General features: G+C 48.9%; 4 protein-coding genes across 6 annotated transcripts in view; 3 read left to right on the top strand and 1 right to left on the bottom strand.

The window, feature by feature from the left end:
• Window positions 1–483: 483 nt before the first annotated feature.
• AKR7A2 (aldo-keto reductase family 7 member A2) lies at window positions 484–4,578 on the top strand. 2 transcript variants are annotated; one of them, XM_059829949.1, is made up of 8 exons: window positions 484–682; window positions 1,401–1,588; window positions 2,115–2,219; window positions 2,748–2,844; window positions 2,945–3,044; window positions 3,369–3,498; window positions 4,073–4,242; window positions 4,376–4,578. In XM_059829949.1, exons 1-7 carry the CDS (start codon window positions 484–486, stop codon window positions 4,232–4,234), a joined length of 981 nt encoding a protein of 326 aa, XP_059685932.1. In that variant the 3' UTR covers window positions 4,235–4,242; window positions 4,376–4,578. The 2 variants fall into 2 exon arrangements, with proteins under 2 accessions (XP_059685932.1, XP_059685931.1); XM_059829948.1 differs by having other exon boundaries at window positions 4,073–4,392.
• A 269-nt stretch (window positions 4,579–4,847) lies between these two features.
• On the bottom strand, window positions 4,848–7,261 carry MRTO4 (MRT4 homolog, ribosome maturation factor). Its single transcript, XM_059830063.1, has 8 exons — window positions 7,228–7,261; window positions 7,086–7,144; window positions 6,913–7,016; window positions 6,739–6,820; window positions 6,419–6,486; window positions 6,022–6,173; window positions 5,474–5,550; window positions 4,848–5,171 (listed from the first exon to the last, which is right to left on the bottom strand). Exons 1-8 carry the CDS (start codon window positions 7,253–7,255, stop codon window positions 5,022–5,024), a joined length of 720 nt encoding a protein of 239 aa, XP_059686046.1. The 5' UTR covers window positions 7,256–7,261; the 3' UTR covers window positions 4,848–5,021.
• A 178-nt stretch (window positions 7,262–7,439) lies between these two features.
• EMC1 (ER membrane protein complex subunit 1) lies at window positions 7,440–19,775 on the top strand. Of its 2 annotated transcripts, XM_059829920.1 has the most exons (24): window positions 7,440–7,525; window positions 7,704–7,828; window positions 8,103–8,168; window positions 8,336–8,429; window positions 8,902–9,030; window positions 9,180–9,306; window positions 9,676–9,825; window positions 10,187–10,354; window positions 10,946–11,017; window positions 12,176–12,235; window positions 12,482–12,604; window positions 12,837–12,933; window positions 13,651–13,767; window positions 14,120–14,128; window positions 14,678–14,877; window positions 15,121–15,270; window positions 15,812–15,973; window positions 16,221–16,340; window positions 16,581–16,718; window positions 17,077–17,250; window positions 17,411–17,621; window positions 17,847–17,931; window positions 18,374–18,503; window positions 18,729–19,775. In XM_059829920.1, exons 1-24 carry the CDS (start codon window positions 7,440–7,442, stop codon window positions 18,906–18,908), a joined length of 2,973 nt encoding a protein of 990 aa, XP_059685903.1. In that variant the 3' UTR covers window positions 18,909–19,775. The 2 variants fall into 2 exon arrangements, with proteins under 2 accessions (XP_059685903.1, XP_059685902.1); XM_059829919.1 differs by lacking the exon at window positions 14,120–14,128.
• The window catches only part of UBR4 (ubiquitin protein ligase E3 component n-recognin 4), a 78,922-nt gene continuing 77,955 nt past the window's right edge, over window positions 19,428–20,394 (top strand). Inside the window, exons 1-2 of the mRNA XM_059829843.1 lie at window positions 19,428–19,453; window positions 19,953–20,243. Coding sequence (XP_059685826.1) covers window positions 19,428–19,453; window positions 19,953–20,243 — 317 coding nt within the window. The remainder of the gene's footprint in view (window positions 19,454–19,952; window positions 20,244–20,394) is intronic.

Here is a 20,394-nt window from a genome sequence, read left to right as displayed (position 1 = left end):
CGTCCTGCGGAACAGGGACGTACCTTCCTTCGCCGGCAGCCGCTTGGAAATTGGCTTTATTTTTCTTCGGGAACTTGTTTTTTTCTTTACAACCCCACTGCTTCTTCAGAAAGTTGCTGGGTTTCCTTTGCAAATCTGCCGCTTTTTCGGGAACTCGCTGTTTTCCTTCCGAATCAGCTGCTTTTTCGGGAAGTTGCCGGTTTTTTTGCAAATCTGCTGCTTTGGGGGGAAATCACTGGGTGTTTTGGCAAACCTGCTGCTTTTTCAGAAGCACCCTGCTTTTCTGCAAACCTGTTTTTTAGGAAACTTGCTGCGTTTTGCCCAAACCCGCCGGTTGTGGGGGACCGCGCACGGACCCCGGACCGCGCACAGACCCGGCGCCTCTCCGCGGCGCATGCGCACCGGGACCTTGCCCCGCCGGGCGGGGCGGGTGCTTTCCCCGCGGTCCGCCCCCGGCGCGCATGCGCAGTGGCGGCGGCAGCGATGGCGGCGGGGGGCGCGCGTCCCGGGGTGGTGCTGGGCGCCATGGAGGTGGGGCGGCGCGCCGGGCCCGAGGCGAGCGCCGCGCTCCTCCGCGCCTTCCTGCGGCGCGGATACCGCCTCCTCGACACGGCTTACATGTACGCGGGCGGCGAGTCCGAGCGCATCCTGGGCACGCTGCTGGCTGGCGGCACGGAGCCCGGTACGGCCGGGGCCGGTCGCAGTGAGGTTGGGGGGGGGGGGCGGAGCGGTCTCTGAAGAGAAAGGTCTTCCCCGCCAGGCTGACACTATCCCTGAGGAGGAGGACATTCCCCCGGGCCCGTTCCCTGCAGAGAAGGGTCTCTTCTGCCCGGCTGACCCTGTCCCTGAGGAGAAGGGCTTTCTCCCGAGCCCATTCCCTGAGAAGGGTCTTCCCTGCCACGCTGACACTGTCCCTGAGGAGAAGGGACTTCCCCCAGGCCAGTTCCCTGAGGAGAAGGGTCTTCCCTGCCATGCTGACACTGTCCCTGAGGAGAAGGGACTTCCCCCAGGCCCAGTCCCTGAGGAGAAGGGTCTTCCCCGCCAGGCTGACACCATCCCTGAGGAGAAGGACATTCCCCTAGGCCCGTTCCCTGCAGAGAAGGGTCTCCTCTGCTTGGCTGACTCTGTCCCTGAGGAGAAGGGCCTTCTCCAGAGCCTGTTCCGTGAGGAGAAGGGTCTTCCTTGTCAGGCTGACACTGTCCTTGAGGGAAGGGACTCCTGCTAGTGCTGACCCCGGGGCCTTGAGGCGATGGGCCTTCCTCTCTAGTGCACACCTGCAGCCCTTAAGGAGAAGGGCCTCCCCTGAAGCACCTCAAGCAATGCTTGCATTATGCCCCTTATCCCCATTCCCTTCCTGAAGGTGGAAACGTCCCTACTCGTTCTTTCTTTCTTTCTGCCAGTGGAAATCGCCACCAAGGCCAATCCCTGGGATGGGAAGACACTGAAGCCCGAGAGTGTGCGATCACAGCTGGACACGTCCCTGGAGAGGCTGAAGAGGACAAGTGTGGAGCTCTTCTACCTCCATGCTCCTGACCATGGGACACCGGTGGAGGAGACGCTGCGTGCCTGCAATGAGCTGCACAAAGAAGTAAAGTGGGAAGTCCAAGCCTGGACCGCCTCTTGATTCCCTCCCATCACCTTTTTAAACCAGGGCTGCTTGTTGTGCCCTTCTGCAGCGCTGGGTTTGTGCAACACTAGGAAGCAGGGACGTAGATGACCAGGGCAAAGCCAATCAACTGATGCTCTGTTGCATGTTCACGTGGTGCACTTTGTTCTCGGAAGCTCTTGGACATGTTAGAACATCTGAACTTTGCTTTCAGCTGTTAACTGACTAGGTTAAGATAAGTGCTGGTAGTGGGTGAAGAATTCCTGAATTGCGTTAATCTAATAGTGCCATTTAAATTAGAAGGTGTGAATTCAAAATGAACAGAAAGTGGGAAATATTTTTAGCAGGTCTTATGATTCATAGTCATCTAGAAGAGGTGAACAGGGATGAGGAAGGAACTCTGGAATAAAATTGAACAACTATCCTTTTCACCATATGCATCTTGCACTGTCTAGGTACAAATGCACTTTTAAAAACTGGAAGTGAATACCCTTTTATTCATCTGCAGGGAAAGTTTAAAGAACTCGGTCTATCCAACTACGCAGCGTGGGAGGTGGCAGAAATCTGCACCATCTGCAAATACAACAACTGGGTGATGCCAACTGTGTACCAGGTGAGGGATGGGGGCTTGCTGTGGTCCAGCAAACCTTTTGTGGAGGCTGAGATGAATCAAACCAAAAGAATACGAGGGTTGGGATCAGAACAGCATACAGATGGTTGTCTGTGCCCTTACAGCAATGGTCAGTCACCGTGGGGTAGGGTCTGGGAGCCCAAGATCTTGGACCAGCCCCCCATGTGCCAGATATAAACACAGAAAAGGAAGCTGCTGCAGTTATCTGGGAAGTCCTTTCGGGACACACATGATTAGAAAGCTGAGTGAGATCACTTCTTGGAAAAAGCTGAGTACGCGTTTGTTGTTTGAGTCAGTGACTCCCTTGATGTGGAACTTAAGAGTTTTTGCATTACTTGCAATCCTTTAGAAAGTCTGTTCCTAAGCAGATAATAACCTTGTGTGACCTGCAGCTGCTCTTCTGGGTCAGAGTATTGTCAGGGAAAGGTGGGGAAAAGGCTGTTCCAGGTGCTTATGCTCACTGTCATGAGCTAGCATTTGAAGTTCTTTGTCTCCCTCACCTTTGTGCAGGGCATGTACAACGCGACCACTCGCCAGGTGGAAGCCGAGCTGTTCCCTTGCCTGCGATACTACGGCCTGCGGTTCTACGCCTACAACCCACTGGCAGGTACAGGGAGGGACAGGGCGAGACTTTGAGACAAAAACGTGCAAAATGGGGGCTGTAGAAGAGCCAGCCCATCCCTAAACGTGCTGCTGACCCTTTGCAGGAGGGCTGCTGACCGGCAAGTACAAGTATGAGGACAAAGACACACGCCAGCCCACTGGAAGATTTTTTGGGAATGACTGGGCTCAAGCCTACAGGGACAGGTACGTTTTGAGCTGATAGATGAGCAAGGAGATGCGTCAGGAGTGGCTACGTAAAAAACCCACACTAATAATCAGTTGAGAGGAAGCAGAACCAACCAAAGCTTGTGCAGTGATTACGTCTGCACACGTGGTTGGGGCCATGCCTTGTGACTGAGCTTTGCAGAGTGGTTTTTAGGCTCAGCTTCCTCCTGGCTTGCAGAAGTCCTCAGAGGCTATTAAGAGTTGTATGAGGCTTCCTGAAAGTCTTTCGTACTTGATTGGAATGCAAAATGTACCATTCACTAGAGGTCACAAGGGCGGTAAGAGTGATTTCTTTTCTTGCAGGTACTGGAAAAAGCACAATTTTGAAGGAATTGCCCTAGTAGAAAGAGCTCTGAAAGATGCTTACGGTACCAATGCACCGAGCCTGACCTCCGCTGCTTTGCGTTGGTTGTACAATCATTCCAAACTGCAGGTAAGAGCTGGACGCGGCTGTGACCAGCAGCCTGCGCAGCACCGCCAGATTTGGGCAGCTGTTGCAGCACACAAACGGGGAAATGTCTCCGTACAAAGTTATCTTTTCATCATGCGTATCCCTTAGGCTTGCGGCGTTCCAAAGTGAATGTTGCTGTGCAGACTCTGCCTGCCAGCCTGTAGGAGCGAGTCGGCTCTGCATTTCCCCACGGTATCCTGTGTTTGTAGGGTTGGAAGAGGAAGATTTTAAGTGCCAATTACTGGGGTCTTGGCTTCCCACCCAAACAGCTTCCCTGCAAGGAGATGACTTTGCTTTTCATCGGACTAGGAAATTAATGGTTATGTTATGTTCCCCCAGCCCCTCATAAAGTACGATTTGGCAGCTTTTGAGGACTTGGCATGACTTGGAGACATTCTGGCCTTGTGAACAGAACTTCGTGGTGTCAGTTGCCTAAACATCCAGGAGTTACTGGATGTTCTTTACTGGAAAGAAACATTTAAAGTTTGGCCTGCGGTGGCTTGGGAGGTGAACTAGGTTTCTTTTGGGATGAGCAACTCCCCCTACCACTTTCCAGGGTTCTCTTGGAGACGCAGTGATCATTGGGATGTCCAACTTGGAGCAGCTAGAGCAGAACCTTGACTACAGTGAAGAGGGTCCCCTGCTACCGCCTGTGGTGGAGGCCTTTGATAAAGCTTGGAACCTGACTGCGCACGACTGCCCCAACTATTTCCGCTAGAGACGAGGGTAGGGACAAGAAGGCGGGTGTTGTGGGGGTGGATAACAGAGCACAAGTCTCTCGAATCACGAGAGAGGTACTTACCCACCCTGCCCCTTTGGTCGACATGTAAATGGGTTGATTTTTTTCCCTGTATTAAAGAAGCTTTGTAGGATCCACTACTGCTGTCAGCGCCTGTCGTGTTGGGCCATGCCTTATTCTTTCTCCCCTCATGGACCTTCAGCTCCGCTCAGCACACGCTGTGATTTAAAGATGCAGTTGATTGGGGCAAATGGACACATAACTGGATGAAGGCCCCAGTTTTGCTTGAATACGATCTTAAATAATTATGTACAAGAATAAAACCTTTTTCTAACGCAGACCCTATCTCTTAACTGTACCTATAACCTGGCTGGTGTCTCCTTATCAGCGCTCAGTGACTTTGAGCTAAATCGCTTCTTCTGAAGCTTCTACCAGAGATAAGAACAAACCCTCAGTGTCTTCCCCAGTGTCAGGCATGCCACGTCTGAGTAGCATTCCACTTAGACGCTTTCTGCCTAACTTTCACGTTTGAGGTGGCATTTCCTCAGATCCTGGGGTATTCAAAAAGTAAGACACAGCAGCAACAACCATCTGAAGTTTTATATATAGATTTATATTAAAAAAAGCATAATTAGGTCATCTTCTATGAAGAGCATGTTTGAGCTGATCGTCCTTGTCCTCCTGGCGCAAACAGGGAAGTGAAACATCCTCTTCTTTTTGTCTCTAAAATAGAGACCTGTCTAGTGTCCAAGCACCAGGACTGCTGCTAGTCCTCATTGCTGTCATCATCATCCTCCTCCTCTTCCTCCTCCTCCTCTGCTGAGTCTCCCACAAGCTTCTGGAAGTCTCCCGTCTCAGAATTCCATAGGAATTTGATGGTGACTTTAAACTCCGCCATCTCGTAGCCAAAGAGTTTCTAGGAAAGGACACAAATCTGTCATTCCTGCTTTACTGTCTCTGCGGCCAGCCTAGCAAGCCCACTTACAGTAAATATCGCTTCCGGATGGGAACTGCAGCAAAGCAGGAGCCAGAATAATTGTGGCAGAGTTCTAGCACTCACATTAGGAACGCGTATGTTTGCTGCACCCCGCTGATGGATACCCAGAAGTACCGCTCACCTTAGTCCAGGAACTCGCACCCTCCAGCGGAATTAAACTGACCAATTAATTATTTGGTATCGGGGGAAGCAGGGGCTGGCGCAGTTACAACGTTACTCACCAGGACGCGGGCTTGTTCGGGGGTGAGAACGTCCCCTTCTTTGCAGACTTCGTAATCTGAAAGCAGCGTCACCACTCCTGCAGGAACAAAAGCTCTTGAATTAGGCTCGCAAATACTGGCTAAGCCCACCCAGATGTGGGGTGCAGAGCTAAGACTCTCTCCAGCACCTCCCTTGGTAGCTTATGCCTTTCTATGCACATATTATCACACCCCAAGAAGCTGAGTGAGATAGATTCTCAAAAAACAACCCCACATCTGGTTTCTGAATGGGGTGCCAAGATGCTGGGTTAGGCTGGGCCTAGTTGTTTCCACTGAAAAAGGACGGTATCCTGCAGAAAGTTGGTTGTTTCACTCGTCCTTTGACATCCGTTTGGGAAGAATGGCGCAAGAGGAACATAACGAGTTCTAGCACCAGCCAAACAAGGAGGAAAGTTGTCCATCGGATTTTCTCCAAAACGAACTGCTACTCTATTACTTAACATTCTCCTTAAAAGATATCATCTGTGCAGATGAAAAATGAAGTTTATCTTCTGGGCCGCTCCACGTACCTTTCTTTAAGGCCGTTGGCAATCCCAGCTGCCGTAACTGAGGCTCCATGGAGTGGGGGAACTGCTCCAAGGGCCCCGTGTCCAGGCTCACCGCGTATGTCGCCTTGTTCCCTGCGCGGGCGAAGTCCACCTCTTTGAATTTAGAAAACCACCTGAGACAGAGACAGGCCACGAGAACTTTAGCTGCGGAAAGAACATCCCGTGGGCCGAGACGGGGATTACGGCATAGCCTGCTGTAACTCCTTCCCCGACGTTGCAGGGATGGCAGAGAAAGATGAGCGGAAAAGCCTCATGAGATCATCACTACTTTAAGGGAAATATCGGCAAGTGAAGTAGTCGAGGGGAAAAAAGGCTGCCCAGCGTTTCAACACCATGGCTGTGACAGACGCGTACTCACTCGTCCACCTCATCTCTGGTGCGGTTAGTGAAGAGGAGACCAACTTCACCTCTCAGGTGTTTGCTGACCTGAAAGAAAGAAGCCGCCCGTGGGACGCGGGCAGCACCCAGGGACTTATCTTCTAGGGTGCGGTCCTGCGCAGCCACGAAAGCTCTGCTAACAGCAGCGCTTCTGTATCGCGATACAGATGGATTCAGTTAAAACGCCCGCAGAACGGTGACCCCGGGGAGCTCTGTTGTCCCTTGACGTTACTCCGCCACGCAGCCACCGCGCGCAAGGCAAAGCTTTGGGACGCACAGAAAAAAATCCCCAGCCCCTACCTTGTGCAGGTTCTCCTTGTACTCGCTGCTCGGCTCGCGTCCCAGCGCCACCATCATCACTTTGTTCTTCCCGAAGAAGATCCTGGGGGCGGCGGGAGAAGGAGGAGGCGGCGGCTGTCAGCTCCCAGGCCGCGCCCGCCGCGCGGGCGGCACCCCCCCGCCGCCCCGGCTCACCTGCTGTGCTTCCAGGCGTTGCGGACGTCTTTCAGCTTGTTGTTCCTCATGTTGGCAACGGAGAAGACGAAGATGTACTTGTAGGTGTCCACGCATCGCCGCAGCTGCAAGGCAGCGGTTAGCCGGGAGAGGGGGACCGGGAGAGGGGGACCGAGGGGCCGGGCCACACTCACCTCGGCGATGAGCGCCTGCTTGGCCTCCAAACCCTTCCTGGGCGTCCGCGTCAGGGAGACTGCGGGGAGCGGAGCAGAGAGGGAGCGTTAGGGCGGGGATGGAGAAGCGGAGGGGGGACGGGGGTCGCGTCGGGGCGCTCACCCTTGCGGTCCCGCTTGGACTTCGGCATGGCGCTGCCGTGCTTCGAGGCCCCTTCGGCGCCGCGCGGGCTGCCGGGAACGCTCGCGGGCTGCCCCACGCGGTGCCTGTGTCCGCCTGACGGTGCTCACGCGGGTTTTCCGCGCAGGCGGCGCTGCGGGCGGCCCCGCGGCGTTAAGGTCCCCTTGACGCTGGGATCGCGGCCGGCCGCTGCCATGGCGGCGGGGCTGGGGGTGCTGCTGCTGCTGTTGCCGGCGCTGGCGGCCGCTGTCTACGAGGACCAAGTGGGCAAATTCGACTGGTGAGTGCTGGGGGAAGGCCGGGGTGTCCCCACGGCGCCGGGGCCCTCCTCCTGCATCCCCACCCTGGGCCCGCCGCGCTGCCTCTTGCTGCAGCCGCCCGTCGGCCTTCCCCTTCCCGCCCCTTCAGCGGGACGCCCCGTTGTCCCGTTTCACCTCCGGTCGCGTTTCCTCTCCTAGGAGGCAGCAGTACGTGGGGAAGCTCAAGTTTGCCTCCTTGGAGGCCTCGCAGGGTTCGAAGAAGCTCATCGTGGCCACTGAGAAGAATGTCGTGGCCGCCCTGAACTCCAGGAGTGGTGAAATCCGTGAGTGAAGCGGGGTTTTGTTGTGGGGAATATGCCTGTTGCGCGCTGGCTGACGTGTCAATCGAGTTATGCTATGTTTTCATACTGATAAATTAATGCTGGTGATGCTGCTTTGTCAGACTGAGACGATTCAGCCAACAGCTCAAAAGTTGTTGCTTAGGGCAGGCAGACTGTTCTCTGTATAAGCATATTGCCATAAAGAGCCTAGGTTTAATAACAAACAACTGCCTTTAGGGGTACAAATCTTGTTCTCACTTAACTCTGTTTCTCTCAGTGTGGCGCCACGTAGACAAGGGAACCCCTGAAGGAGCAATAGATGCGATGCTGATCCATGGACAGGGTAAGGAGAACGTGCAGATGGTGTTCTGGGGTTAGCAGTTGTCCTTGTACGTGGGATTGCCATCACATGTTAGACCACAAGTTAAACTTGCCAGAACTTATTGCCTTGTTGATCTGTGGTGGAATACAAGTTCTGTGTTCATCTCCTTTTCTCAATTTCCTGGGCAGATGCCATCACTGTGTCCAATGCCGGGCGCATTCTGCGTTCCTGGGAGACCAACATTGGAGGGTTGAACTGGGAGACGTCCCTGGACACTGGCAGGTAAGCTTTCGTGTTTGCACTGTCTCTTTCCCTTTCTAAGCCTGGTCTGGGAAGGGAGAAAGAGGTTGTTGACCTTGTTTGGACTTGCGTTGTAGGGAAAAACTAGTTAGATGCAAGGTTTCTGAAACAGTATTTGGCTGAATTCTTTAGGAATGCCTGAACCTCAAGGTTAAATCTAATGCTATTTCTGTTTCTTAGCAAACCGGTAGGAAGAAGAGAGATAGTTTTTTTTCATAGATGGGTTTTCTCTTCAAATATACAACATATTAGACATGCATCTGGTTTGGGGTGTTTGGATTCCAGCCTAATGCTCTCTGTTGAGATCAGCAAAGATAGGTAAAGTGGGCTATAAATTGTACTTCAAGATTGACATTAAATGTTTGAAAAAGGTTTTCAGAGTAGGTTTTTGGGTTTTGGTTTTTTTCCTAAAAGAAAATAACTTTCTAACTTATTGTCTCTGACCTGTGCTTAGTTTCCAGGTGGCTAGCTTGGTGGGGCTACAGGACATAGTGAAATACGTGGCAGTCCTGAAGAAGGCAGCCATCTCTCTTCACTACCTTTCCAACGGGCACCAGAAATGGGTGGAATACTTACCAGAAAGGTAAGAACATATTTTAAGTAGAAGTGTAAATTTCTGACAGGGAGCCTGTTGCTTTGGGCAGTACAGCAGTACTTACCTTACGATTTTGAAAACATCTGAAAACAGAAATGTGAGAAGATGATGCTTCATGGTTGCTGCTTCTCTTGCAGTGAGAGTACTCAGTACCAGTTGTTGTATTCCCATGGGACTGGAGTGATCCATGTGCTTGGAATCGTTCCCCAGAGCCACTTAAATGTTTTAACATTCAGTGTAGAAGATGGAGAAATTACAAAACAGGTAGTGCTCGATTATGGATCCAAAATATTGAATTTGATGTTAGTAAATGTACTTCCAACTAGATGGGCTGTGTTGTGGTGTGCAGAGTAACTAATTGTTGTTGTAGTACAGATCAACTTCCATTTCACTGTGGCATTGCCTACAGGCCAATAAATGGACTTCACTGCTGATTGCCCTGAAAGCAAAACTGAATTAGACTTGCAGCTGTTAGTCAAGACAATCCTGGAAATCTCAGGCTGATAGATAGTTTCTCCCAGGGTCATGGGTAAAAATAATTCTGACTTAAATTCTTGGTTGTTTCCAAGTTGGTTCTTTGACGATTTGGTGCTATTGACAACTTCATCTCTTTGTTCATGTCTCACTTGGCAGACCAGAGTAGCAGCCCCGTGGCTGCAGAGCTTAAACGGTGTGTGCAGTGTGGTGGGGGAGGCAGTGCTGGTGTGCATGGACATGGACACCCATTCGCTCTATGTTTGCTCCTTGGAGACGGAGCAGGAGATGAAGCAGATCCCGCTGCAGGTGAGAAGTGCTGAAAGAGCGTTGTACGTAATTCATTGTCCAGCTGGGTTGGTGCCTGACTGAGCCTGGCAGCGTAGGGATTCTCCTGTTGGTAAACTACAGAATGATTGAAGAGGTTGTGGGGGATCATGATCCATAAATTGAGGGAAGGGAGAGAAAACTTTTTGTCTAATCATTCCTTCTGGATTGATGTCTTCAGAGCTTTGCTCCAATGGGAGCCTGGGCCTCCTTGCTTCTGCTTTGTTTATCCTGACATGGGGAACCTCTTCGTAAAGCTCATGTTACTGCTGATAAAAGTAAGGTATTAGTTTCAGTGAAGAAAAAGTTCTCATGAACGCATATGCTCGTCTCCCTTTCACAGTCACTTGACCTGGAGTTTGCTGATGGCTTCCAGCCCAGGATATTGGCCACTCAACCCAATGTAATCAGTGCTTCGCGAACTCAATTCTTCCTGCAGCTGTCTCCGAGCCACTTCTCTCTGCTGCAGTACAAACACGGGCTGCTCAGCCACCTTCGGGACTTCCAGCAGGTAACCAAGATAAATGTACTCAAGCGAGAGGGCCAACTATGGTTTAAAATTCTTTAAAACAAACAAACAGCCTTGTACTAAATGTCCTGAACAAGCTGCTGAGCTTCTCATGTCAATTGTGCTCTTGGCTGCAACACTTGAAAACCATTTGATTTCATTTATACTAGCTGCTGAAATATTTCCAGACATCAGTGTAGGTATGCTTTATTGCCAACAACTGTCAGCATTGGGGTAGTTTCCTGTTTTGAGGTCGATAGAGAGACACGTGTGTCTGAGTGGCCAGTGGTGTAGCAGTACTTTTGTTAGGCCAGCTGAGAGGTTTTGAAAAGCAGGCAAGCTTTAAAAAGCTCAGTAAGACTGGACATAATGGTTCAAAAGCCTGTGGCAGGTTAACTGTTTCCATCTTTGAGAATTATTTTCAGTGTTACAAGAGGTAATTATTTTTTATTTGGTGAAACACTGAAATTTAAAATTTGGCTGTGAAAGATCAGTATGACTTAATTTGCTGCACAGGTAGTTTTTGGTGGGGTTTGGGGATTTTCTTGTTTGTTTATGATCTCCTGCTATTTTTTTTTTTTTTTTTCTTTTCAGGCAGCTCTGGTGAGTTTTGCAACCACTGGGGAGAAAACTGTGGCTGCTGTCCTGACCTGCAGGAGTGAACTGGTGAGGACAATTTGCCTGTACTATGTAACCAGCACAGCTCTAGTACGGATACGGACCGGGGGTGGGTTCCACAAGTGTTTTCTTTCACAGGCCCAGGGATTGGTAGTAACTTGAGGAAGAGGTCTGGCAGAAAAGGACTGGGGGTGTTGGTCGACAGCCAGCTGAATATGAGCCAGCAGTGTGCCTAGGTGGCCAAGAAGGCCAACAGCATCCTGGCCTGTATCAGAAATGGTGTGGCCAGCAGGAGTAGGGAAGTCATTGTGCCCCTGTACTTGGCGCTGGTGAGACCGCACCTCGAATGCTGTGTTCAGTTTTGGGCCCCTCACTCCAAGAAGGACATTGAGATGCTGGAGTGTGTCCAGAGAAGGACGATGAAGCTGGTGAGGGGTCTGGAGCACAAGTCTGATGAGGAGCGGCTGAGGGAGCTGGGGGTGTTCAGTCTGGAGAAGAGGAGGCTGAGGGGAGACCTCATCGCTCTCTACAACTGCCTGAAAGGGGGTTGTGGAGAGGGGTGTGTTGGTCTCTTCTCCCAAGTGACAAGCGACAGGACAAGAGGAAATGGCCTCAAGTTGCGCCAGGGGAGGTTTAGACTGGATATTAGGAAAAATATCTTTACTGGGAGAGTGGTGAAGCACTGGAATAAGCTGCCCAGGGAGGTGGTGGAGTCACCGTCCCTGGAGGTGTTCAAGGAACGTGTGGACGAGGCACTGTGGGACATGGTTTAGTGGGCATGGTGGTGCTGGGTTGATGACCTTACAGGTCTTTTCCAACCTTAATGATTCTGTAATTCTGTGATTTAATTAGCTTCTTAGACATAACGAAGACAATGGTAATGCAAGCAGGTCTTGATTACATCCAGAGCTAAGGCTACCTCTGGCTTGGTGAAGCATGCTGTCCTGTGTGCAGCCTGTTTCAGCCTTGTGTAAGGTGGGCGTGTAACCTAGGCATCGGCTTTACTGATCTGTAGAGGATTTCAGTACTTAGGGATACCAAACTTTGCAAGGTTTCATTTTTATCAGGAGTAGAATAGAACAGAACTGTTTCCTGCCTGTTTTCAGAATCAAACTGAGGCTTGTCAGGCACTCAAAAATGCATTTTTATTATTTTATACTGTTACTGGGGACTGAAGCCATGTTATCTCTTCTCATCCTCTTTCAGAAACCTGGAAGTTCTGATGGCCTTCACGCTGAAAGTACTGTGGAGGATTCCCGAAAACAGGTATAAAAGTACATTTGTTCCCAAGAATAGTAGAAGTTCTTGGCAATCCATTGTATTCCTTTGTGTGCAAGAACAGAATGAAAAAGGTGTTACACCATCTTTTTGGAGACTGATGTTTTGTAGCAGCTCCATATATATAATCTAAAGATACCTTGAAGCCACAGTTCTTGCTGAATATGAAATCTTTCTGCAGAATTTGGTGTGGCATGTATGTTTAACTCAGCTATTTTCTGCTTGTTGTTATAGGAAACCTTAATCTGTTCCAATCAAACCTACAATATTAATCTCTACCTGGTTGAAACTGGACAAAGGTTGTTGGATACCACAATTACCTTTACTCTGGAGCAGAGCGGTGCCAAGCCACAGCAGGTGAGGAGGGAGAGGTTATTTCAGTCCTGTGGTTTATTAGACTTGCGATGCCCTCCCTACTCTGTTGCGGCAGGATTGGTAGAGCCATTCAGACAAGGTGAAATGCGTTCTGCAGACACAGTGGATTACTGCGTGCAATCGCACTGTTTGCTCGTTTCACCTGAGAGTTCTGCTTTCTCCAAGGAGATGATGCGATCATTAACCTCATAGTTTTGCTTGCTCTTCGTTCCAGCTATACATCCAAGTTTTCCTGAAGAAGGATGACTCTGTGGGCTATCGAGCCTTGGTGCAAACAGAAGACCACATGCTAATGTTCCTCCAGCAGCCAGGTAACTGGCACAAACAGCTAGCTTACTCCACTTTTAACAGTGCACGCCTTGTCACTCTAGGACAAGAATTGAAAATTCCGAGTCCCAGATTTTATCAATGCTTTCGTTGGAAACTGGCAAAATTAATTTAACTGTTCTAAGTCCCGTGAAAGACACTGGAGACTCTTTCACCCTCAGAAGACATCTCATCTGAGAAAACAGTTCTGCAGTGTTCTTTGTGTAGACAGAGCCTTTGAATTTCATGGGTTTTCTGCAGATTTCAGAACTCCTTTTTGTAGCATGAGAGTCTAAGTCCTGTTGTAGATCTTCCTCAAAGTTTCTTCAGAAAAGGTCCTTGTGGCAAAAATGTTAATTTGCAGAAAGGGTTCAAAGTCTTATCTCAGTGACATGAATTTTCTAGGGCTGAAAAGGAATCTGGTGTTCACACTGTGTACCTCTTATTTTAAATAGACTTAATGACTGTAACCCTTTTAAAACACCAGATTGCTTTTACTGATCTTGTGGTTTTTTTCCAAAAGTTGCTCCAGTTGCATAAAGTATTCGTCTTTCATGAAATAGCTAATTGCATGATATTAGATAGCTATACACTATTTTGCATTTCATTAAGAACAGTGATTTGCATTTGAAAGGTCCACTGAAAGATACCCCTATATTGAGGGAGTCTCTTCCCAGATATTAAGTTGATTTTTCCAATATTCTACTCTTACTTCTTTCCAGGAAAAGTTGTATGGAGTAGAGAGGAGTCACTAGCAGAAGTGGTAAGCTTGGAGATGGTGGATCTACCTCTGACAGGTGCACAGGCCGAGTTGGAGGGAGAATTTGGAAAGAAAGCAGGTAAGCCATAGGTTTAACAGAATTACCTTTGTGAGTTTGTTTTTCTTCCTCAACAAATGTATTTATTGCTTTCTTTTTCCTCTGAGCTGAGAGTTAGGATTTAACTTTCTACTGATGGCAATTAAAATGAGCAGAAATAAACCCATTTCTGTCTAAACTTTTGTAGTCCAATGCCAAACATGGATGACATGAGTGTATTACATTGTTATATTCAAAAAAACAGTCAGCAGCGGTAGGAGGGATTTTGGCCATTTCTCCTAAAGTTTCCCTTTGACCCTTTCTGTAAGACTTGTTTGCAATAGCTTTTTTTTTTTCTGCTTTGTTTTGTGTTTTCTTGCTGTCCTGGATGCAGCCATTCAAGGTAACCTCAGACTGCATGCAGTGTTTTCTAATACTTCTGACTAATGCTTCTGCGTGGAACTTGCTCTCCTCTCTGCTTACTTTCCTCAGTGGTGAAATACAGTTGAAGTTTGGTGTTTCATTTATTTCAAGAAATATAAACCCTGGTTGGGCAGAATTAAGTATTTTTTTACTCCAAGAGCTTCTCTTGCTCTGGACAATGAGTGCAGAGGGAGATATAGGTGGGTAAGCTTTAGGTGGGCACTAGGGAGAAAGAAGGAATATAAAGGAAGAGATTATGTACTCTGCAAGAAGGTTTGCTTTCAGTTGATGAGAGTGTCTTTTGGAATGAGCTATACCAGTGGGAAGTGGGAAGAGGTTGGTAAATGCCAGGGTCTGTCATAGAAACGATAACTATAACTCTGCTATTCTAGAGTGGGAGGCAGAGGCAAAAAATCATCATAGGTTCATGCATGGCAGCATTTCTTCTGCTGGCTGAGACCATAATTTCAATTACGGAGTGGGACATAATGTTTTTCCCCTCTTGTTATCACTGTTGGTCTATTTGCAGATGGTTTGCTGGGGATGTTTCTGAAGCGGCTGTCCTCCCAACTTATCCTGCTGCAAGCCTGGACTGCCCATCTTTGGAAGATGTTCTATGATGCCAGGAAACCCCGGAGCCAGATTAAAAATGAGATTAACATTGACAATTTGGCCAGAGATGAATTCAACCTCCAGAAAATGATGGTGATGGTCACTGCTTCGGGAAAGGTGAGGAAGCCAGGGTAGGAATCTTCTAGACTGTAGCAAAGAGTCTCAGCTCTGAATTCCCACCCCTGTGTTTAGCCAGGCTTTGGGCACAACGTCGTGAGAAGATGCGTAGCATGTTTTGTGGTAGCTTTGGAGAGGGACTAAGACTCTTCTTTCTTTGTCATATCCCAAAGAAAGATGCAGTGCTTGAATGCGAGAAGTGTGTTGTTCTAAACTTTGGCTTTATTGTGTTTCTCTGCTCAGCTTTTTGGTATTGAAAGCAGTTCTGGCACCATCCTGTGGAAGCAGTATCTCAGGAATGTGAGACCGGGCTCCTCCTTTAAGCTGATGGTCCAAAGAACAACGGCCCATTTCCCACACCCTCCACAATGTACCTTGCTTGTTAAGGACAAGGTGAGTCCCTTTCCTCCATCCTTCCATTGAATGTGCTTAGCATGGAAATCTGCCCTTTGAAAGGGCAGAAGAAAGAATCTTTTTTGGGTAAGGTCTGGTTATCACTGATGTGGGGACAGGAGGAGAGTGAGAGCTGGAGGGAAGCAGACGCACAATCCTAAAAAAATTAAGGATGCTCATTTTGAACCCTTTTATTGAAACAAAAGAAATAATTTCATGCAGTTTCTTTGGTCGTGTGAAATAAGTCATGTGTGATCTCCATTAGCTCCCATATATGAGGGAGGAGGAGACATTATTATGTGTTGAGACTGCTTCAGCAGGTGACAGATAGGATTTAGTTAAAGCCATGAACACCATGTTATGCCACGGTATGGTTTTAATAAAGAAATGTGGGATAAGGTATATGCATGTCCAAACAGAGTATTTTGAGGATGGAATAGCTGAATCCAGGGTATGAATAGTTGACACCAGCAAGTAACAGGTAGAAAACCAGTTCTTTTTTCTGCCTTAAAAAGAGTTTTTTGTCTTGTTTGTTTTTTAGGAAACCAAAATGAGCTTTCTTTATGTCTTTAACCCCATCTTTGGGAAGAGAAGTCAAGTAGCTCCCCCTGTTTTGAGGCGTCCAATTCTTCAGACTTTGCTTCTGCCTATTATGGATCAAGACTATGCCAAAGTACTACTCTTGATCGATGATGAGTACAAGGTAAACTGCTTTGCCTGGAGGCAGTTTTCTTCATGTTCTGGTTCATTGTTCCCCTCCCTTTTGGAGCAAGATTAAAAAAAAAAAAAAAAGTTGTTGAGTCACATTTCACACAAAACTATGAGGTTATTCTGGTAAGACAGACCTTATCCTGATAAACATGTTTGAAATAATCTTTCTGTGTTGTTTTTGGGGGTTTTTTTTGTGTGTCAGTTGGTTTCTAACCTGTGTTTCAATTCTTCTTTTCCAGGTTACAGCTTTCCCAGCAACTAAAAATGTCCTTCGCCAGTTAGAAGAAATAGCCCATTCTATCTTTTTTTACCTAGTTGATGCTGAGCAAGGAAAACTCTCTGGATTCAGGCTGAAAAAGGTATGGGAGACTCATTACAGTCTAAGTGATATCACTTTCCTAAATGTCCTCTGGATAATGGTAGATCTCTTCATTTGCTTTACGGAGTTTTGCTCAGAATAGAAACAGTTCAGCCTCAAAAAGTGCCTAAGAAACTTTTAAAATCCAAAAGCAGAGAAAGCTTCCTGCCTGCCATCTTGTTGGTGGAGATGGTGTCTTTTGAGGACGAGATAAAACCTACGTCGTGCTTTTTTCTTGCAGGACCTGACAACAGAGGAGAGCTGGGAGGTGATCATACCCACCGAAGTACAGAGGATAGTGACTGTGAAAGGGAAGAGGTCCAATGAGCACGTGCACTCCCAGGGCCGTGTGATGGGAGACCGCAGTGTTCTCTATAAGGTGCCGCTGGGACTTTTTGTTGATGTGTTATCTCACAGGAAGATCTCAGCACTGTTTCTAGGCACTACGTTGAGATTAACTGCCCTGTGGTGCCATTTTTTCTATATATGCATCGGTTTCCATAACCCTCTGCAGAAGATGCTAATTTTGGTGGAGATTTCTTTTATACAATGTTTTCATGCAGCAATTAAGTCAGTCAGACATCTGATGATGGGGCAATAGCTGCTGATTTCTTCAGGGGATTTGTGCTAATAAGATACTTTGTTTATTATAGGCCTAGTTCCAGATGAAATGCAGATAAATGAGGTGCCTGTGGCACTAAAGTTGGGGGTCTCAGTTGTTTTTTCTTTTTCTCTAGTCCTTGAATCCAAACCTGCTTGCTGTGGTGACAGAGAGCACAGATACGCATCATGAGCGCACTTTCATTGGCATATATCTGATTGACGGAGTCACAGGCAGGATCATCCACTCATCGGTACAGAAGAAAGCGAAGGGACCTGTCCACATTGTCCATTCAGAGAACTGGGTGGTGGTAAGAAGTTATTCTTATCTCGTTCTTTACGTTTGGGAGGTAGGGGCAGTTGCTGAACCTGTATGGAGAAGACTTTTTGACCGTTCTCTGTGATTTCCTGCTACCTCTGTATTATTGACTCTGCTTGCCCCGTATTCCTAAAAATCTTCTCTCGTTTCAGTACCAGTACTGGAACACGAAGGCACGTCGGAACGAGTTCACTGTGCTGGAGCTGTATGAGGGGACGGAGCAATACAATGCCACAGCCTTCAGCTCTCTTGACCGCCCGATTTTACCTCAGGTCCTCCAGCAATCTTATATCTTCCCATCTGCTATCAGTGCCATGGAGGCCACCATCACCGAGCGAGGCATCACCAGCCGTCACTTGCTCAGTAAGTGCATGCTGCTCTGTTCTGAAGGCATTTACGCTACCTGCACGAGCCAGGTTTCGCACTGAAAGCCAAGCAAAATGCAGTTTACTGCCAAAAATCCTGCCTGTGGGCTGCGCTGGACTCCCGCCAAGTTCAAGGATAAGCACCAAGAGAGGATTTATGTTAGGTGTTAGAAAGTGCTGTCAGAAATAGCCATTTTTAAGATGAATTTCTTTTAATGCACAGTTGGGCTTCCCTCTGGGGCCATCCTCTCCCTTCCAAAGGCTCTGCTGGATCCTCGCCGCCCAGAGATCCCTACGGAACAAAGCAGGTAAGGAAAGCGCGATAACCAATTTGTGTATAATATGGTAGTATGAAGTAGAACAACTTGTCCTGGACAGATTGAGGGCAATTCTTGCATGAAATTAAGTGAGGTTGCTTTGTTCCTAGTCTGTGACAATGGAATAAATTTGTATCGTTAGCAAAACCAGCTTGTTGTCTGCACTCTAAGAAGTAGCAGAGTAACTGTCTGAAGTTTTTAGAATGACACTTATTTTTAAAACTTTAGAAGCCTAAAAGGAGGCTGCTGCAGTGTAGTCTGACCCAGCTGGTGTGTTTGATTTTCATCCTGCAGCAAAAATGAATCTGCACTGGGAAAAGCTGCTAAATTTGCTGGTTTAGGTCAGCTTGTGATGAATCAGACTAGGAAACACGGATGATATCCTTTGTGTGCTAGTTGATTGCATTTTGATTTCTCTTTAAATGCCTTTCAGAGAAGAGAACCTGATTCCATACTCCCCCGATGTGCAGATCCACGCTGAGAGGTTTATCAACTACAATCAAACCATATCCCGAATGAGAGGGATTTATACAGCCCCCTCCGGCCTGGAGTCTACTTGTTTGGTGAGTACAGGGCGGAGGATTCAAGGTAGGGCCGTGGAGTTTGTGGGTAGAGCAGCATGAATCCGTAGCCTGTGGCAGGGAGGTCTGCAACTTCCGATCATCTGGCTGCTCAGCGCTTAAACATTTCTTCTTTTGATCAGAACTATAGACCTGAGTCAGTCATTTTTGATGTATCTGGTTTTCTGCTGGAAGCTGTGTTACCGGCTCATGATCTCATCTCTTTAGGTTGTTGCATATGGCCTGGACATCTACCAGACCCGAGTGTACCCATCGAAGCAGTTTGATGTCCTGAAAGACGACTATGACTACGTGCTGATAAGCAGCGTCCTCTTCGGGCTGGTTTTTGCTACGATGATCACGAAGAGACTTGCTCAGGTGAAGCTGCTGAACCGTGCCTGGCGGTAAGGCCACGGCTGAAGGGAAGGCTGAGGCTGGAGAGAAGGTATCTGAGATTCGGACTGGCCGAAGATCTGCCACCCACAGCATTGCCGCTGGGTTCGGTTAGAAATTCCAGCTTGCGTGACTGATGGACGCAAACATCTGTATTACATTTTTGCTGGAAAAAAAGCTGCTAGCGCAACGAAACAAAGTGAGAAGAAATGGAAGAGAGATGGAAAAAGAGACATCAGTCTGTTATGACTAAAAAAGAAATCTCCCAAACCTCCGTTAAAGCCCTAAAATCTGCCATCTCATCACCTTCCCCATGTTAGTGAAGATAATACTAAGGACGCGTGTCCTCTCGATCCTCGCCTCTTCCTCGGCACAGCCATGACTAACGTCTTGGCAAGAGGAGGATGGAGGGGTTGTCGGCTGCTGCGATGTGAACACTAGACTTGGTTAACACGCGAGCTACTGTATGCGAGGCCCGAGAAGAGGAGGAGACGTTGGGTCATTTCGTTAGGAAGAAGGTTAGAAATTGTGTGGATGTCGGTGGGAAACAGCCTCATCGGGTCTCTTAATTACGTTGCAGGGCTGTGGGAGGAATTAGAATGCAAAGTCTCTCCATGTTCTTTATTTATGATGATGACAACATTAGTTTCTTCCCATTTTTAAAAAAATTTTCCTCTATTTGATGTACAACACTGGGGTTAAGGTGTGGCGGTTCAGGAGTGAAGAACCTTGCAGCGTTTCCTCTCCGGATAATGGCTGTTAATGTCTTTGTACCTGGATTTAAATTGTCATAATCAAGTTTCGCAGCGAGTTGTGCCCCCGTGAGAGGCCGTGTCCCATCAGCCACCTCCCCAAGGCGCAGATCGCCTCAATAAAAGCCGTGTGCTGAGGAGCAGTAAGTGTTTTTGCATCTTTTGGGCGATTTGAAGCCCTGACCCTGCGGCTGCTCCCTGACCGCCTGAGCAGGGCGCGGGCAGGCCACCGCGCATGCGCCACCGCCCCCGCCCCGCTCAAGGCGCATGCGCCGCCAGCAAAGTTGCTGACTCATGTACTGCGCAGGCGCTTGGGTCGGGCCCTCCTCTTCCAATCGGGTGGCGCGAGGCGCGCGTGGGCTTTGAGTCACTTCCTGTCTCGCGGCGCGGTGGGGGGGGAGGCTCTTCCGGCCCGCCGTCCCCCTCCGCCGCCGCGGCCCCCCCTCGCCCAGCAAAGCGGCAAGATGGCGGCGGGCGGCGGCGCGGGGGCCGCGGCGGAGCCGGGCTGGGAGGTGGCCGTGCGACCGCTGCTCTCCGCCTCCTACTCGGCCTTCGAGATGAAGGAGCTCCCGCAGCTGCTTGCCTCGGTTATCGAGAGGTGAGGGCTCACCTGCCCGCGCCGGGGTCCGGGGGGGGCGGCCCGCGCCCTGCCTCCCCTCAGCGTTGTTCCCTCAGGGCGGGTGTCCGGCGGCGGGGGGCCCCTCGGAGTTAGCGCTGGGGGGGTACCGCTGGCGGTAGCCGGTGGGGGC

This window comes from Gavia stellata, chromosome 27 (genome assembly GCF_030936135.1).
Source record: "Gavia stellata isolate bGavSte3 chromosome 27, bGavSte3.hap2, whole genome shotgun sequence".
In the NCBI taxonomy this organism is placed as follows: Eukaryota; Metazoa; Chordata; class Aves; order Gaviiformes; family Gaviidae; genus Gavia; species Gavia stellata.
The sequence above is the reverse complement of the archived record's forward strand: the minus strand, read 5'-3'. Positions and strand labels throughout refer to the sequence as shown.

Excerpts from the sequence above, each read along its gene's own strand:
- AKR7A2 (XM_059829949.1), top strand. The coding sequence starts at position 484 with ATGGCGGCGGGGGGCGCGCGTCCCGGGGTGGTGCTGGGCGCCATGGAG. Across the intron at positions 2,220-2,747 it reads TGATGCCAACTGTGTACCAG|GGCATGTACAACGCGACCAC; the intron begins GTGAGGGATGGG and ends ACCTTTGTGCAG. Across the intron at positions 3,045-3,368 it reads GCTCAAGCCTACAGGGACAG|GTACTGGAAAAAGCACAATT; the intron begins GTACGTTTTGAG and ends CTTTTCTTGCAG.
- EMC1 (XM_059829920.1), top strand. The coding sequence starts at position 7,440 with ATGGCGGCGGGGCTGGGGGTGCTGCTGCTGCTGTTGCCGGCGCTGGCG. Across the intron at positions 12,236-12,481 it reads TGGAGGATTCCCGAAAACAG|GAAACCTTAATCTGTTCCAA; the intron begins GTATAAAAGTAC and ends TTGTTGTTATAG. Across the intron at positions 16,719-17,076 it reads ACCGCAGTGTTCTCTATAAG|TCCTTGAATCCAAACCTGCT; the intron begins GTGCCGCTGGGA and ends CTTTTTCTCTAG.
- MRTO4 (XM_059830063.1), bottom strand. The coding sequence starts at position 7,255 with ATGCCGAAGTCCAAGCGGGACCGCAAGG. Across the intron at positions 6,174-6,418 it reads ACCAGAGATGAGGTGGACGA|GTGGTTTTCTAAATTCAAAG; the intron begins GTGAGTACGCGT and ends TCTCTGTCTCAG. Across the intron at positions 5,172-5,473 it reads CCGAACAAGCCCGCGTCCTG|AAACTCTTTGGCTACGAGAT; the intron begins GTGAGTAACGTT and ends GTCCTTTCCTAG.